General features: G+C 38.3%; 1 protein-coding gene across 3 annotated transcripts in view; it reads right to left on the bottom strand.

Annotated features, from left to right (window-relative positions):
• LOC149845591 (3-isopropylmalate dehydratase large subunit, chloroplastic-like) overlaps positions 1 to 10,484 on the bottom strand; it is a 35,840-nt gene extending 25,356 nt beyond the window's left edge. The window contains exons 1-10 of one of the 3 annotated variants that reach the window (XM_089995854.1): positions 10,341 to 10,484; positions 10,140 to 10,280; positions 9,873 to 10,057; positions 9,428 to 9,580; positions 9,230 to 9,298; positions 9,023 to 9,139; positions 6,359 to 6,433; positions 6,039 to 6,116; positions 5,742 to 5,837; positions 5,252 to 5,301 (exon numbers count right to left, since the gene is read on the bottom strand). In XM_089995854.1, the coding sequence (XP_089851980.1) occupies positions 5,252 to 5,301; positions 5,742 to 5,837; positions 6,039 to 6,116; positions 6,359 to 6,433; positions 9,023 to 9,139; positions 9,230 to 9,298; positions 9,428 to 9,580; positions 9,873 to 10,031 (797 nt within the window). In that variant the 5' untranslated portion in view covers positions 10,032 to 10,057; positions 10,140 to 10,280; positions 10,341 to 10,484. The remainder of the gene's footprint in view (positions 1 to 5,251; positions 5,302 to 5,741; positions 5,838 to 6,038; positions 6,117 to 6,358; positions 6,434 to 9,022; positions 9,140 to 9,229; positions 9,299 to 9,427; positions 9,581 to 9,872; positions 10,058 to 10,139; positions 10,281 to 10,340) is intronic. The other 2 variants (XM_089995852.1, XM_089995853.1) reach the window with 2 other exon arrangements.
• Between the last annotated feature and the right edge of the window lie 7,403 nt (positions 10,485 to 17,887).

Raw genomic sequence — 17,887 nt, 5'->3', positions numbered from 1 at the left:
TAATTTATTGCAACTGGATTGAGACGCATTATGCTCAAGAGAGTGACATGATTAAGGTTCACATGCATGCAGTCAATGTCACATGGATACGGCTGTGGATACAGGGATACAACTTTTTTCTATTCAGTTTCCAATATGACTAGTATATAAGGGGTAGAGAACGGGAGTTAAAATAGAGTATCCATGTGACATAGAATGCAGTTGATTGAACTGGGATACTGTAAACACCCCAAATTTTCACTCACCTTCTTGACATCGCCCTCAATCGGCACATTTCAGTTCTTCTGAAGCAATGAAGGGCAAAATGGTTATTTTCCGATATTAAACCTTGCAGAAAGTCCAAAATTTCATTCTTGAGCCTCAAAATTTCCATATTTAGGTTCAGAGACATCTTCAAATGGCAAAATTTCAAAATCCTTTTTTTGGACAAAAAGCTAAAATTTCCAAGTTCGAGCTCAGAGTGACATTTCATAGAATATGTCTTTGCATAGCATTGCATCATTTCACTGCACAGCATGTCATTTTGAGATCCAGAACTCATGATTTTCAAAATTGTCCATCCAGATTTGATTTTTAAACTTTTCAAAATTGATTTTTAAAACCCTGGGTTTTTAAAATTGCCAGTCTTTCCCATTTTACCCCCAGGACTTTGAATTACAAAAATTTTTCTCAAGAAAAACAATCTGGATATTTGGATATTGATTTTAAGGATTTTATCTCAAAACTTTTTGCAAAAAGGATTTTAAATCTCTTTACAAATTTTTTTTACATTTATCCATATTTTTTTTGCCCTGAAAACCCAATTTTTCCCAAATTCTTGAAAATAAATAATGTTTTATCTCGTATTTTCGAATAAATGGAGCGGGACCCGCCTTTGAACTAGCATCATACTCCGACTCTCAGGTAAGTTGTTTATTCTCAAGCGGGACCCACCCGGAGGTCATACCAATTTGCAAAATTTTCTTTTTAAAATTCTTATTTATTTATTTATTTTTTTAGTGGGCCCACACACATGTGGCACCCCACTTGAAAATAAAAGATTTACAAAACAAAAAAAAAAGCTTTATTTTCAAAAAGGATTTTAAAAGTGGATTGAGGTGGCATTTCCATAAAAGCCTCTCATTTATTTCCTTTTTATTTATTTGTTTAAAAAAAAATTTAGAAGGAGGCAACCTTAAATGGCACAGCCGAACTTCCAAAAAAATAAAAATTTCATTTTACCTAAAACTTAGGTAAATGAAATGAAAAATTTGAAAAAATCACAAAGATGCGCCCTTTTTAAAACGGTAGCATTAAGTTTCAAATTTGAAAAAAATTTCAAAAATTTTAACGGAACCTCATAAATGAAAGGGCTGCGTTTTTTTTTTAGGAGCTGAAAGTTTTAAGAAAAGAGTAACCATTGAACGAGGGGGAGGGCCTGGCCGATTAAGGGAGAGTCTTCTTTTTGGATTTTGGCAAGGGGGGATTTAAAAGGGGAAATTGCTCTGTTGGGTTTTGGGGGCAAAGGGGGAGCCGATTGAAGAAAGGTTGGATTTTCGGTTTTGCAGGGTCTTCCACCATCATCCACCTTCAGCAGGGTCTTCCACCACCAGCAGAGAGATCTACAATTCCTTCAGCCTACCTTTCCCTCAATCCAGCCGCAGGAGAAGCCATTCAGCAGATTTTCTTCAACATTCCACCTCCAGCCAACTGTTGCTCCCATCTGCCTCCAAGCCCAACCGCAGAGGTCTTCCACTTCCAGCCAGCTGACGCCTCCTTCTTCAGACCATCAACAAAAGATCTCAGTTGTTCTTCCCCTTCTTCAACCTTCCACTTCCCAAACTTGTTCTCCAGCCAACGTTTCCCCATCTACACTTCAGCCCAGCCACAGGGCACCTCCAGCAAGTGGCTGTGTCTTCCTTCATTCCAGCCACAGCACAGCCCAACCTATGACTGTCCATCCCCTTTCATTCAGCCCAGCCGCAGGAACCTCCAGCAACTGCTGCTCCCCATCTTCATTCAATCCAGCGGATTCATTTTTTTTTTTATTAGCTCACCAGCCGATTGAATACCATCCATCTTCACTTCAGCCAGCAGAGGACCAGCAGGAAGTTCCCCTTTCTTCAGCTCCACCAGCATAAGCTTTGCAAAACTGCTGTACATTCCTTTCAGCCAGGCTGCAAAAGTTGACCCCCAATCCGTTTTCTGCAGGGTGTCTGAAACAGGGGATATACAGGTAACGTATGTCTGTTCTGAGTTGTTAAAAATAAAATCTGGTTGCATAATGTTAGTGGGATTTTGATGAAAGATGAAGGGCCATTTGAAGATTCATTTTCAGCATAAGAAGCATCTCTCCTATATTTACATTCTTCACCAACTTTTTCAGTAACTGCTACTGTAGATCTTATTATAACTTAGCTTGTTGTAATCCAAAGCTGGATTGTCTTAAGATATTCATCTATTTGTTATTCTCCTAGTGATGAATTACTTTTCTCTGATATAGTTGATTACCTAGTAATGCTTGTAAAATATATGTTTTATCACCTACAACATATTTTTTTTTTTGTATTCATTTAGTTTCCCAATCTTTGTATTCATTGAAATTTTACACAGCATATTCTTTTTTTTGTATTCACTTAGTTTCCCAATCCTTGGTATTCACTGAAATTTCACACAGCACATTTTTTTTGTTCACTGTTGAAAGGACTATCTTGATAGTCAATCTCATCTCATGTTATCCTTAGATATTACCCATCTTATAGGTATAGCTACTGCCATTCTATCTTGTCTTAACAGAAAGTTGTTTAAGTTGCTGAAAATCTGTTTCAAGGATCTATGGAAATTATTTTTTTTTAGTGAAGCATTTCTTTTGAAGGCTAAGTCTGGCCGATATGCGCGTGCTCAAGAAGATATACCTCGGATCTATTGCATAGGTTGATTGGTAGATATAACTATTCATTGATATCTAAAAAAGGAGAAATCCATCAACCCTTTGTAAGCAATTTTTTTAAGTTGTCCCCTCTTCTGCTGCAGGTACCCATTCTTGATAATTGTCCATGTTCGCGGATGGATATTTTTATATCCATTCATTGTCTATAAACCATATTTTGCATGCTTCTTTATTGATATATAGAAAAGCTCTATACTCGATTTTGTTGCGAAATATGTTGTAATTTGGGAAATATGACTGTGTAAAATTGCCTACAGAAAATGTATATACCCGTATTTTCTGGTTTTACCCATTATGTGGAATTTCCATTAAACATATATATTTTCTCATTATATGCATATATATATCTATATATATGTATATATATTGTATATTTACCTATATGTATACGTGTATATGTATATATGGATATATATATGTATATATATATGTATATATATATGTATATATATATGTATATATGCACTTATATATATATATATATATCCCTTCATGTACACTTATTATCACATATATTTTCTTTTCTTTTCTTTTCTTTGTGAATATATCTTCATTATCATATATCATTCATCATAAATTCAAGTATTTCTACATTTACTTGCATATCCTTGTTACATATAGTATATATGTCCATTCCCTCGGTTATCTGGTACTAACTCTCTTTTTGCAGGAAAATCTAGAAGATGTTGATTCCTTGGCTCCATTTCAATTTTCTTTTACTTTATGTTATGCAATGTAACAATCCAATGTAAACTTTGGAATAAGATTTACTTTTACTGCTTAGATTAGGTCGCATCTCATATAGTTTGATTTCAGTAATATCCTGATTCTATGATGCATAAATCTCAAATTTTCAAAATTCACCGTGGATGAACACGAATGGCACGTACACCAACTCTTAGAGAGTTGATGAACTCGGTGGAGTCCATATTTACGGCCCTAGTCGGAATATGGACGAGACCCAGATCCATCATCTTTCTACCAGTCACACTGAGCCTACACTCTTAGGCTATCTTGAAAATGCACCTCATATTTCCAATGTTTTCAAAATATTGTGAATTAACTCAAATAAACCCTGAATATATTCATGGCCACAGTCAGAATATATGAAGGATTTACTTTGGCTTAATCCACATTTTCCAATAAAATTTTCAGAAATCTTTTCAAAAGTGCATTCATTCATTCATATCATCTGCATCATTTGTTTTTCTCATGATTTTCTCAAAAGATTTTCACTTCATGGAATCGATTTTCTCAAGAAACTATGATGATATTTGAAGTTGGATTTTCCAAAATCAAAGTTTTTCCTATGATTTTCCTTGGAATGTTATTTTCTTAAGGTTCTTTTCAAAAGGAATTTCTCATCTTTCTCAAAAATCAAAGTCGATTTTCAGACATTTCAAAGACAAGATTCTCAGGATTTCAATTTCCTAAGTTCTAAATTTCCTTCTCCAATCAATCTTTCCTATAAATTTCTTATCATTTTCTTAAGAAAATTCTTAAAGTCTGCATTTTCTCAACAAGTGCTTTCCTTTTCAAAAGTTCATATTTTCTCAAGAATTCTTAAAATTTTCCTGAGATTCTCATTTTTCCAAGTCTTTATAAATTTTCTTAAAATTTTCCTGAGATTCTCATTTTCCAAGTCTTTATAAATTTTCTTAAAACTTTCCTGAGATTCTCATTTTTCCAAGTCTTTCTAATCTTTCTCAAAATTGTCCTGAGATTCTCAATTTTCTAAGTCTTTATAAACTTTCTCCAGACTTTCTTGAAATTCTCATCTCTTCAAGATTTTCTAAGTCTTTATAAACTTTCCTGAGATTTTCAAACCTTCTTCGCCTGAGTTTCCTGAGAGATTAATTTCCATATTTTCCTGAGAAATGCTTTCAACTGCAAATGTTTTCTAAACATACATCATATTTTCCAATTTACATTTTCCAAAATTCCCATAACACATGCTTGAATTCTCTGTGCACTTAGGATAGAATACAATTCCGATGATTTTACTAAGTTAAGCATAATTTTGGTCCTTGGTTCGATTACCCCTGTTAAAGGCGGCAGGAACGGTCGAACCTCGTACCGACAGGTCGAGCCCCATCCCGTAAATTTTCCCGCAATTTTCAAAACGGAGGCGAGTATTTCAAAACAATTTCCAAAATCCGGTCAAGTTTGAATCGCGAAAGCATTTCCCTCTCTCTTCCGCAAGGAAGGAAAGACGGAAAAATTTTGCGACGATAACAGGTACCATAAAAATCCGAAAGAATCAAGTGAATGGTCTTGCCAAGGTAAATGAATGCATGAAACATGTGATATCATATCTATTACCTGGCTTTTTCATCACCATAAACAGGTTGAAACTCCTTTGAAGTCTTACCCTGAGCAAAAAAAGTATATCAATAATTTTAGGATAAACAAATGCTACTGTGATCTAAAAACTCTGATATTACTACATTCCGAAACTGTTGAGGTATTTTAATAAGATTTTGTAAACACAGATACTGAAAATATCCATATACTGATTTATCATGACAGACATCACAGCCATTTATCAATACCAATATATATATATATATATATATATATATATATATATATATATTGATGACAAAGTTCCCCGCCAAAGCAGGTAATCTCTGGGTGGGGTCACCGACACCCAAGACCATGTAGAGCCCACCAGTGAAAGGCACCTGCACACCCAGTGGGAGTCGAACCTGAAGGTGGCAGAACCTTTTCCCCAGGCCAGCTAATACCATTATGACATTAAATAACAAAACATAGGTCTGTCTGACCATGTACAGAAAACTTTGAAGATTACCTTGAGGTAGTTGAATGTAGTTTGGTCGGCAGGAACAACACCATTCTTGCCTCCGGCTTCAACAACCATATTGCAGAGGGTCATTCGCTCTTCCATCTTTCCATTAGAAACAAATTATTTTATAAGAACAAATCATTACATATGATGAAACTCAAGAATGAAGCACCAAGCAGTGATCGGTATGCGCCCGTGTGTGTGTGTGTGTGTGTGTGTGTGTGTGTGTGTGTGTGTGTGTGTGTGCACAAACACAAGCTGCTGTAGCTATAGCTATACAAAAGTACTTGGAAGGGTAATTACAGTCAATGCTTCAACAGTTGAGCCAGTGAATTCCATGGATTTATATGTAGCACCTGACACTGTGATTTCACCTATAATCTGCATATGAAGAGTCAACCCTTGTCATTGGGCAATTTATCTTAAGACATGTTTCAAACAAACTGCATCGGCAGCTAATGCTATTGTTGAATTTTATGTAGATACCCTAGGAAAAAATTTCATCAATAATAAACAAAGATTTTACATATAAATATATATATATATATATATATATATATATATATATATATACATCAGGCATAACATAGAAAAAGTATTAAGTTATTAACCATTAACCTTACCTGCAAAATCAAATCCTTGGCAAGCAAAAAACTGGGCATTTCTCCATCCATGACGAACCTCAAAGTTTGTGGTACCTGAAAATTATTCTATCATGCATCTGGAACTTCCTTTGGACAGAATCAGAGAGAGAGAGAGAGAGAGTGTACATACATATATAAATATATGTGGAAAATATTGGCTATACTCTAGAAACAACTTGGTTTTTCATTTTTTTTGCTAGATCAATCCCTATAGAGGGTTTCTTAGGAGCTTACAAAATCAACAGTACACATGCATGAAGATATTATGATCAGAAAAAATGCACTTTTATGCCGAAACCACTTGATCCAAAATGTGCTTCATATAAAATTATAAATGAATTGTGCGAAACACATCTGTGGGGTCAGATTGATCATATAAATCTTATTCATCATAGGGATGCAAATGGGTTGGATCCAGGATGGAGGTTTTGCAATTTTTGGCTGTTTCAGAACCGACTCCCCCATGTATTTAGCTGTTCTAGATCCGAACTGTTTACATCCCTAATTCACCCCGCCCTCACACCCACCCACTCCCCGCAACAACACAAACCACTGTCACCGATATCAGTGATATTTGGAAAATATCAAGATAAATACCGATATTAAAGGTAATATCTCACGATATTTTCAAAATATAGTGATATTTTTGGGAAAAAACTCTTTTTAAGTTTGCATTTCTTATTTTTTGTTTCTTTTATATTTTAAAACCTTTAAAACATGTTTCTTTATATTTTTGAAGAAAAATAATGCAAAACTTATTTTCTTAGTTTTTTTGTTGTTATATTTTTTTCAATTTTTTAAACTCCCAAGATATTCCCGAGATTTATCAACTTTTAAAAATCTCTCTGAGAAATACCTCGCCAAGAAATTACCTTTAACGAAACAGGTGACTATGACACAAACACACACATACACACATAGAAGAAAAGGAGAAGAAGAAGAGGATGGTGGCAGTCTGGAAATCAGGTCCTATTCAAACTAGCGCAGGTGCACCTTAGGCCCAATCTGTTTTCAGCCCTAGTTAGGTGGGAGTAACAACTTAAATGACATGAAAAGATTCGGGTCAGAACTCCTTAGTTTATGGACTGGGACCAGCACAATGAACTGTCCTTTTTTTTTCTTTTTAATGTTGGATAAGTGTTATATATGGTTCTTTTATTTACCAAGATCTGCATTGCAACTGGATCAATCACTATAATTGTCAGGGCAGATCCACTGAGTTGCTTATTTTTTATTTTTCAATAAAATCAAACACCTTCCCCTTTAGGGAAGATCAAACAAGACAAGGGTGTAGACAAGTGGATCAGATATGGTTTATTGACAAGCCTCGGATTATCTAATATGCTAGATTGGATCTGGATTTTGGACAGCCAAAACTCCGTAGCACCAAAATGGTTCCGATCTTATCATGTACTAAAATGGTATCATATTTGGTTTTAAAAAAAAAATGATTAGTTGGTCAGATCACACCATTCAGGCCAATATCTGGGAAAAAGGTTAACATATGCCCCATCTTTTCAGCAATTTCCATTCATCTTTATTGTTAAATGTCTCACTCAAGCAATATGGACTTCAACATCAAGATTGATGCAAGACCATATTGAAGTATGGCTAAGATGCATGAGCAAGTAGGGTTTTGTATACTCAATGGGCAGAGAAAACCTTACTGGGGAGAAATAAGCAAAACTCCTAAAGGCCCAGATCACTACATCTAGGACCTAGGTAAGTCATTCATACTTGGCAAGTCTGCAATCCTTGTTTCAATTGGCAATTACTAATTCTTCTTTGGTCTTTTAGACCACTATTACAGTTAATATTGCCATCCCCTAGTCTCACTCCACTATCAATGTTCCCTTCAAGCCATTCTTCTCTATTCCTAAATTCCCTTATATTACATAACAGCGTAAATTTTGTGCTGATATACAGGATGCAAGTAGATTTTGACTGAATAGCCATCCATATTTTCCTAACTGTTTTATATTTGGGTTAGAACTTAGAACTAGATTAGACCACTCTAATCCAGACTAAAGACATTGAGTTATGCATATGCAAATGGATCACAGGTCGAATTGGACACCACTTATTTCCATTTTGGCATTTTCCAGATGTAGAAAGCTGGGGTGCAATGTGTGCAGACCACCAGGTGAAACACAAATCCATTTATGATCCATACTTGTTAACATAGGTTGACATCCAGGTTGAATGGGTTACCATTTCTTCTGTGTGTGAGAAACAGTAAAAACAGGACAAGTTGGTAGCATCAGGTCAAATTCATCCAACCAAAATATATCAATATATGGATTCAAGATATAGTGATATACTAAGATGTAGTCTTAAAGTAGGTTACAGTTGCTATCTTAAAAATATAAAAGATAAACCAAGAAATTATAAGCATTTGCAATGAATTCAAGGTTAAGGGAAAAGTTGGGATGAGGCAAGAGTATGTGATCATCCAGAGGATGGGTATATAACATTTTGCTATTTTGAATGTTGAAAAGATCATTAATGTTCTAATTAGAGGATTTTCTTCATGCAATATTAAACTTAAAAAAAAAATACCAAACAGGAAATTACAATTCCAATAAGAAGATTAAAGGTGAAGGCAAACTGGTCATTTGAAATTTACAAGACATCAGAAAATACCTTCAAAAGAAGCTTTCCTGTGCCCATTACAAAACCAGCATCTGTATTCCCAACACCAGTAGCAAACATCCCAAACGCTCCAGCATTGCACGTATGGGAATCTGTCCCAAGCAGGACCTGGTAACAAACCAAAAGACTCAACAGGGACCATGATAGAAGAGTTCAATATATTTAAATAAAGAAATTATACGCAGTCAGACAGAGCACCTCCCCAGGCCTGGAGTGACCCTCTTCAGCAAGAGCGATATGACAAACACCTTTGTAATCAGGATTTGCCTGTATGTAAGCAAACATATCATACACAAAACAAGACAAAAGGCGTCCTCTGCAAGGCATAAAACAAAAAAACATCCCCACTATTAGGTAGGATATCACCCAATATTAACTGAATAATCAGAATAATACCCGGAAATTCCCTCGATCCGTGATATCATAGAAGTACTTGATATTCTGTTCTAAGCAGAAATCTCTCAATATATCCACATTACGATTCGCAAGTTTGTCATTTGTGAAGATATAGTGATCCGGTATAATGACTATCTTTTCACGGTCCCATACCTGAGAATGTAGATATGAGTATGAAAGTTGAACATCTCAATTTTAGGAAAGATAGAATAAGAACTGGGATATTCTACACCAGAACTTTGTTGGATCGAAAGTGTGTCCATGTATTAATAAAACACATAACAACAGGACCAACAAAACCAAAATTCAGTTTGCCCACAACAATTAAATTTACAATTCATATTCTCATACAATACCTACTAAAGCAAGAAAACGATCAAACAACTTTAAAGACTATGGTGGCAATGATCAGAAACTGAAAATTTCGACAACAAAGCATCGGTACCCTCGCATTTTCGCCGAATTCCTTCTTGAAAATGCCGATGGTTCCGGGACCGCAGACGTCGTGGGTCATCAGGACGTCTACGTTCACCCAGACGTTCTCCCCAGGCTCGACCTTGGTCCTCTCCGACGCCCTCGCCAGTATCTTCTCCGTCATCGTCATCGCATGCTTCACCTGAGCGAACCCCACTAATCAAAACAAAATCAATCCACGAAACCCCCCAAAAGAATACCCCACGGAAACGAAAAAACCATCGTTGAGGCCTCTCACCGAGCCGGTGGTGGCGGGGGGTCGCTGCTGCGGTTGTGGCGGAGCCATGACGGCATTTACGACTCTCCTCCTGGAACCCATCTTCAGACCGGAGCCAAACGAGAGAATTGAGGAGAGGGAGGTTGAGATATCCATTTCTCTCTGCAAGAGAAGATAAGCACATAAAGAATTTAGATGGTTAGAGAGAGAGAGAGAGGGTACCTTGACGAAGGAAGTAGTCGTTGAAGCTAAAGCAAAGGAAGCCATCTCTCTCCCTCTCTCTCTCTCTCTAGAGTTTCTCTTTTGTTGGGATGTAGAGAGAGAAGGAGAGATGTGTGAAGCAGAACCGCGAACCTCTTCTCTGGTGGCGTCTGGCCTTGTGTACCAAGCTACTAATTAAGGGTGCAGGTCGGATATGAACCGGATCAAATCGACCTGGATCCGAATCAAAGTAGATGTGGTGCAGATTCAGGTACGGACCTGAATCTTATATGGTACTACTGGTCGGAGAAAGTAGGTTAAGAACATGCATTTTATATGCAAAAGTGGTGTTTCTGAAATCCAAATTCCTCAAAAAAGAAGCTTTTTCTACATCCAAAAACCAGATCTGATAAAGTGCATTCAGATCCGAATTTTGTATGGTACTACGGCTGCATTACGTCGAGAACATGATTTTTTCTACACGTAATCAAATACAAGGGAAACGAATTTGATCCGGATCCGTCAGAAATGTCAATCTGAAATCTAAACACAACTTAAAACAGTCCATACCCATCCAAATCCAACCGGAAGGGGGCGTATAAGGATTCTATTTTAAAATCCAAATTCAGACAATGTCAATGGTGGTCCAAGCAAATGGGATCCATATGCTATTTAGGAAGAGATTCATTGCGCAAATCATCAACTCGGGATCCGTTCAACCATGCATCTTGGCGTGGGGATGTAACGAAGCTTGTTTGGATCATGGGTGTTGGATAAGTTGAAGGGTATTAACTCCCCCCTACTCTAGGGTAGGGGTGTCAACGGGTCATGTTTGGTTCAGACCTAGGTGAGACCAAATCCAGATCTGATTTGAGATGTTGGTATGGTATCTGGACTCAAAGGTCCTATTGGACCTATAATAAGAGAAACCATACCCGGATATAAAAAGGTCCACTCTATGCAAAAAATGACATGTTTCCTACAATGTCTCACAATTTTTGAAATCTACTTCATATCCATTGGAAATAGCCAACTTTATTATAACTTTTTTTATCGTTCGTAAGTGAGAAATTCATGTAATATATCGCTATGCTCATCGGGTATCTCAAACTCCCACTTAAAGGGATGTCCGCATGTTTGTTTGTTTTGCAGATATCACGAAGTTCACATAATCATATTTGTGAACATCTTGTTAAACCCAAACCTTGAAACTTTGCAAATACCTTACTAAGTTTGCATGCATAATACAAAATTCATACAAAAAATGTGTGAACCTCATGTTAAACTGAACTTCATAACCTTGCAAATATCCCACTTAATTCGCATATACCTCATGAAGTTTACATAAAAATATATGCAAAGTTATATTGAACCAGGTAACTTCACAAATATTGGATTAAAGTCACATATATGCAGTGCTCAATGCATATACCTCATAAAAGTAGCTAAAGGCCCATCACACTTTTGAAGTGTTGTTTTTTTTCAATAAGCTCATTTTACTAAAAAACACATAAGGGGCACAAGCAGGAGAATGTTCGCAAATGTATGACATTTGCATGTGAAGGTTAGGATATTCGCAAGGAGGACATTTGCAAATGTGTGAGAGAAAATTCATAAATAAAGAAGAAAATTCAAAATATTTGGATATTTGAGAGGGAAGTTCACATAATTAGAAAAAATTTGCATGTGTGAAGGGGTGAAAAGGTCATTTTATAGCCAAAAAGTTGTGGTTTTAGACATCCGATGAATTTTAAAAAATTATAATGTTTTTTGAGAAATGTATCATTTTGTCTTGCATTATGATCATTTTTTGCTTGCAAAATTGTAAGCTTTCATAAAAGCCTCACAATTTGCTAAAATCCATCCTATGTCCAAAATTTTGGTTCTCGACTTTTTTTAGAACATTTTTGCCCCTTCATAAATATAATACGACATTCGCAAATTAGTATTGCAAATACCCTAAAAATGTATGAACTTTCTTTTACTAAAAAAAAAGTATAAGGGGCACAAACATGAGGACATTTGTAAATACAGTACCAGCTTTGCAAGCCATATCCAAAATGTGTAAACCTCCTTTAACTAAATACTCTCATATTTGTGAGCATCTTTCTGCATGTGTCCCTTATACGATTTTAGTAAAAGAAAATTCATAACTCATGGTTGCAAATATCCCCAAAATGTGTGAACCTCTTTTAACTAAATACTCATACATTTACGAATGCCCTCATATATTTGCAACCATGAGTTGCGAAGGTCATACTATATTTGTGAATGTCTTCTTGCCCCTGTGCTCTCTTATGCAATTTTTGTTAGTAAAAAGAGGTTCATACATTTTCGAGACATTTGCAACAATGATTTGCAAATATTGTACTATATTTGCGGAGGAACAAAAATATCCTAAAAAAATCGAGAATCAAAATTTTGAACATAGGGGTGAATTTTTTGAAAGCGCTCCATTTTGCAAGGATATTGCAGTAATCTTCTGTTCAATTAATTTTATCTACTTTTTTCAGATTTTGTGCATGGGATGTGAAGTTGGGAGACTGGGGGATCTGGATTCTATGCTGATCTGGCAGGTCTCTGTATGGTTTATGGAAAATTGGATCCATATACTCTAACCAGTTTGGTTCCTTAGTCCGAGCTGGGACCCACTGAACCCTAAGTGATGTACTGGGTGGTTCATCCAGTTTATGCGCCCTCGTTGGGGATGTCAACAGATCTGATTTTATCCAGTATCTGAACGAATTCGATTCCGTTTAGTCAGGTTTGGTAAGCCAAAACATTATTTGATTATAATTGAATGCGGCATGGTTTTGAATATTTACTACCGAATCCTACAATTATTTGGATTTGATGGATTCTTTTACCTTGTAGAAAAGCAGGTCGATTTGGTACGAGTTTTTCACCACTCAAATCTGAATTCATTTAGCCAGCATCTAATGAGTTTAAGCTGAGATTGTTCATGTCTAACCCAAATCTGAACCATTTACATCCTTGCTCCCCCATACGTGTTCAAGCGTGAAGCTTGCATATATGGTTAGGTTGGTTGGGTGCCAACCATAATCTATCATTTCATAGTGGGGTTTGTGTCAAGCAGAAGGCCCAGTAGGTTCAAATCCTGCTGGCCCATGGGGGTTACTGTAACTTTATCACAGTTGGGGTACGTAAGGTTGGGTGGTTGTGTCCTCAAGCCCAAAGTTTCAACTCTGAGAAAGGGGAGGGTGGTGTATGTTCTCCCCCAATGATTCACTGAATCCCACGTCTGTGTTCGGGGGTCTGAATGAGCACCACGTATACAAGCACATGGGGTTCGTATTCCCGTGTATGTTGACATCACTTAGCATTAGAGTCTGGTGTGGTTGCAAAAACTTAAGTACCCTTTCTTGTTATTCTTCTCATAAAACGATGGTTTGAGAAAATGACAAAAATGCTCTTCATTCAAAAAAGAAAAAACAAACGGTTCAAAAAAAGGACAAACATGTCCTCCATCGAGAAAGTCGAGAATGATGTTGACTCTTCAAAGTCTACACAACGAAACGAACCTTAATCGTTTCATCGATGGTGATCCGGCGAAACGATGGTGAGTCGACGATCCGATGGTGAGCCGGTGATCCGATGGTCATCCGGCGAAACAAACCTGAGCCATCAAAAATGTTTGTTTGAACTTTTCATCATCTTCTTCTTCTTCCTTCTCCGTAAAACACTGTAAAATCCTCTCTCTCTAGAGAAGAAGTCAAGGGAGGCAAAGAGTTCCCCCTGGAGAAGGTCATGAATATCAACCCTCTCACTCTCTCTCTCTACTTTTGTGCACATCCAGCAGACAATCCTACATTGCTTCATCAAACACCAACTGACCTGCACACTAACTGTAGCATCGTTCAACTTGATGAGTTATGGAGCCTGATTCATAGTTTTTGCCCTTACAGGAGGGGGTTTGGGGGCTCCTCCCAGCGTGGGTAGCATCATTCAACTTGATGAGTTGTGGAGCCTGATTTAGAGTTTTTGCCATTACAAGAGGGGGGTCTGGGGGCTCCTCCCGACGCGGATCCCGCTGTGCGGTCAGCGGGCGGGGGTCCAGGGGGGGCGCCCCTAGCGAGAAGCTCGGGGGGTAGCGTCCCCCGGACCAATTTTTTTTGGGGCCTTGTATAATTTTTTTATTTTCTTTCCCTCTTTTAACTATCGAAAAAGAGCAATAAAGCGTTTTGTTTAACCGTGGGGCTCATGTTTCCTTTGGTTGTTTCTTGCTTGAGGTTTTCGTAACACCTCTTCCCACGATTTTTCTATTTTCCTTTTTCTGTTTCTTTCCCACGATTTTTTCAATGACTCCCCTACAACGATTTTTAGTGTTGTCGAGTCTCCAACGAGCTCCACAACGATTTATAGTGTTGTCTGGTTTTTCAACAGCGATTTGTAGTATTGTTGGGTCTTCACAGCGATTTGTAGTATTTTTGGGTCTCCAACGAGCCCAACAACGATTTATAGTGTTATCCGGCCTTTCAACAATGATTTGTAGTATTGGCAGGCCTTCCTACAGCGATTTGTAGTGTTTTCGGGTCTCCAACAAGTCCCACAGCGATTTATAGTGTTATTCGGTCTTCCAACAGCGATTTGTAGTGTCTTCCGCAAATCATTATAGCGATTTGTAGTGTTTTGGGGTTTTCATTGAGCCCCACAGCGCTTTATAGTGTTGTTGGATCTCACTATAGTGATTTGTAGTGTCTTCCACAAATCACTATAGCGATTTATAGTGTTATTCAGTAAGCAAATTGTTGTAAATCGCTACTCGAATTAGGATCAACTTGTCAATGCCATATCTCCCTAATCGAAGGTCATATTTCAAATCACTGGATGTGCACAAAAGTAGAAAGAGAAGGGAGAGAGAGAGGGTTGATGTTCATGGCTTTCTCCAGGGGGAACTCTTTGCCTCCATTGATTTCTTCTCTAGATAGAGAAAAGGTTTTACAATATTTTACGGAGAAGGAAGAAGAAGAAGATGACGATGAAAAGTTTAAACAAACATTTTTGATGGCTCAGGTTCGTTTCGCCAGATGACCATCGGATCGCCCGCTCACCATCGGATCGTCGACTCACAATCGTTTCACCGGATCACTATCGGCGAAACGATTAAGGTTCGTTTCGATGCTACCCACGCTGGGAGGAGCCCCCAAACCCCCCTCCTGTAATGGGCAAAAACTCTGAATCAGGCTCCACAACTCATCAAGTTGAATGATGCTATCCACGCTAGGAGGAGCCCCCAAACCCTCCTCCAGTAAGGGCAAAAACTCTGAATCAAGCTCCACAACTCATTAAGTTGAATGATGCTACCCACGCTGAGAGGAGCCCTTAGACCCCTCTTTTGTAAGGGTAAAAACTTTGAATCAGGCTCCACAACTCTTCAAGTTGAATGATGCTACCTACGTTGGGAGGAGCCCCCAGACCCCTCTCCTGTAAGAGTAAAAACTCTGAATCAGGATCCACAACTCATTTAGTTGAATGATGCTACCCACGCTGGGAGGAGCCCCCAAACCCTCCTCCTGTAAGGGTAAAAACTCTGAATCAGGCTCCACAACAGTCAATGTGCAGGTCAGTCGGTGCTTGATGGAGCAATGTAGGATCTTCTGCTGGATGTGCACAGAAGCAGAAAGAGAAGGGAGAGAGAGAGTGAGAGGGTTGATGTTCATGGCCTCTTCTAGGGAGATTTCTTTCTCGGATAATCCTGCAGTGCAGGGACTGGGTCTTAAATAATCATCTTCGGGGCACTTAAGTCTTTACGACCACTCATTTTCTAGAATCGTCATTTTTTTTGCACCAATGGAGGAGAGGGTACTTAAGTCTTTGCAATCGCATCAAACTCCAACACTAATTAATGCTGACAAACATGGGGATTGCTTAAATATATGGTGCTTTTTGGGACCCCCGAGCATGAGATGCCCTCTTCTGGGGGTAACATATAACCTGTTTTGCTGAGAAAGGCGGCTTATTAAGTGACCCAGTTCTCAGTGAGGGTTTTCTTAAAAAGAAAACAGTTTTTCAATATTTTTTAAAAGTAAAAAAATTAACAATGCATGAATAATACAATTAAAGTATATAGATGATATCGGACACGCATCTGATCAACAACCACAATCCACATAAAACAAAACAAAGAAAAGAGAGAGAGAACACCTTACCCAAGAGTGATCATTTCATGGTGGGGCCAACATCATTCCAATCAGGAGATTAATGACCAAGAAGCCTGCAGGACCAAATCTATAAGAACTCTATCTTCATCAATTCAAAATATGTGATGATGTTTAGCAGATGGCCAAGAAAGCTAACAAAGCAATTCCTGTCGACTTGGAATTCTCAAGCAATATATTATCAGAGCATTCAACTTCAGAGGCTTTTTGGTAAAGGGTTCTTTGTTTAGGTATGCGACACAGAGGAGGACCATATATAAATTGAGAGAGAGTTGACTGAAGGTGGTTCAGAGTGTTTGATCCTATATAACCCAACAAGTGCCCTTAAAATGAAAGGTTGTACAGTGAAACTTGCAGTTTGCATGGAGATAACTACCACTTTAATCATACTTTCATCGTCATAACGATCTTGTAAGCATTGTTATAGCCCTCAAAATGCACCCCGTGCAACAACCTTTTACTAATTTTCCATTACACGTCATGGAGACCACTAGTACAATAAGGAAAAATCCTGGGCTGACCTCTTTAACTTTCCATTCACAACCAAACAAACACACTGACCATGAAGCCCCCAGGAGTCCACACAAATGCTACCCCCATTAGGCACTTGAAAAGCCAAGGATGACAAGGCACTGCAACAAGAGACAGACACCCTTTGTCAGCTGATTCAATCACCAGTGACCCTATAGATGGTGCAGCAGGCCACTTTAAAGGGCCACAGGAAAGCAAGCCCCAGGATCCTAGGAGCACGCCACCTTATCATTTCTCGCACTCTCAAGACTTGGAGAGCCTCATTACACAGTTAGTGTTCAGCACTCTACAGGCCACGTAGAAGCAACAGTTATCCATGCAATTCCCTAACTAGCCATGTGTACATACCCTTGTCACGTGGTAAGTCACACCTCTAAAACTAGTTAACGTCCCTTTATACGTGTACCAACAGCTGCTTATTATTTAGCTCTCTGATGCCAATCTTAGTCTTGCAAAAGAAGACCACAGTGCTAGACCAGAGACACCACCAACAGAGAAAAAAGACTCACTTTTGCAGCTACCACTCATCTTCTAGGCAATGGAGAATGGAGAGACCAATTTGGTGAAGAAGACCAACAACAGGAGTTCAAGGAAAGGGTGCATGAAAGGCAAGGGAGGGCCTGAAAATGCACTGTGCTACTACAGGGGTGTGAGGCAGAGGACTTGGGGGAAGTGGGTGGCTGAGATACGTGAGCCCAACAGAGGCTCACGCCTGTGGCTGGGCACCTTTGACACCTCTCACCAGGCTGCTTTGGCCTATGATGCTGCAGCCCGCAAACTCTATGGTGCATGTGCAGTGCTGAACCTCCCTGAGACCTGTGTGTTCACCACAGGGCTTTCACAGGATGGCAAACAAGG

The sequence above is a fragment of the Nuphar pumila genome, chromosome 2 (genome assembly GCF_984573655.1).
Source record: "Nuphar pumila chromosome 2, dmNupPumi1.hap1.1, whole genome shotgun sequence".
NCBI lineage: Eukaryota > Viridiplantae > Streptophyta > Magnoliopsida > Nymphaeales > Nymphaeaceae > Nuphar > Nuphar pumila.
Note: the sequence above shows the minus strand (reverse complement) of the source record. Positions and strands in the feature narration are given on the sequence as shown.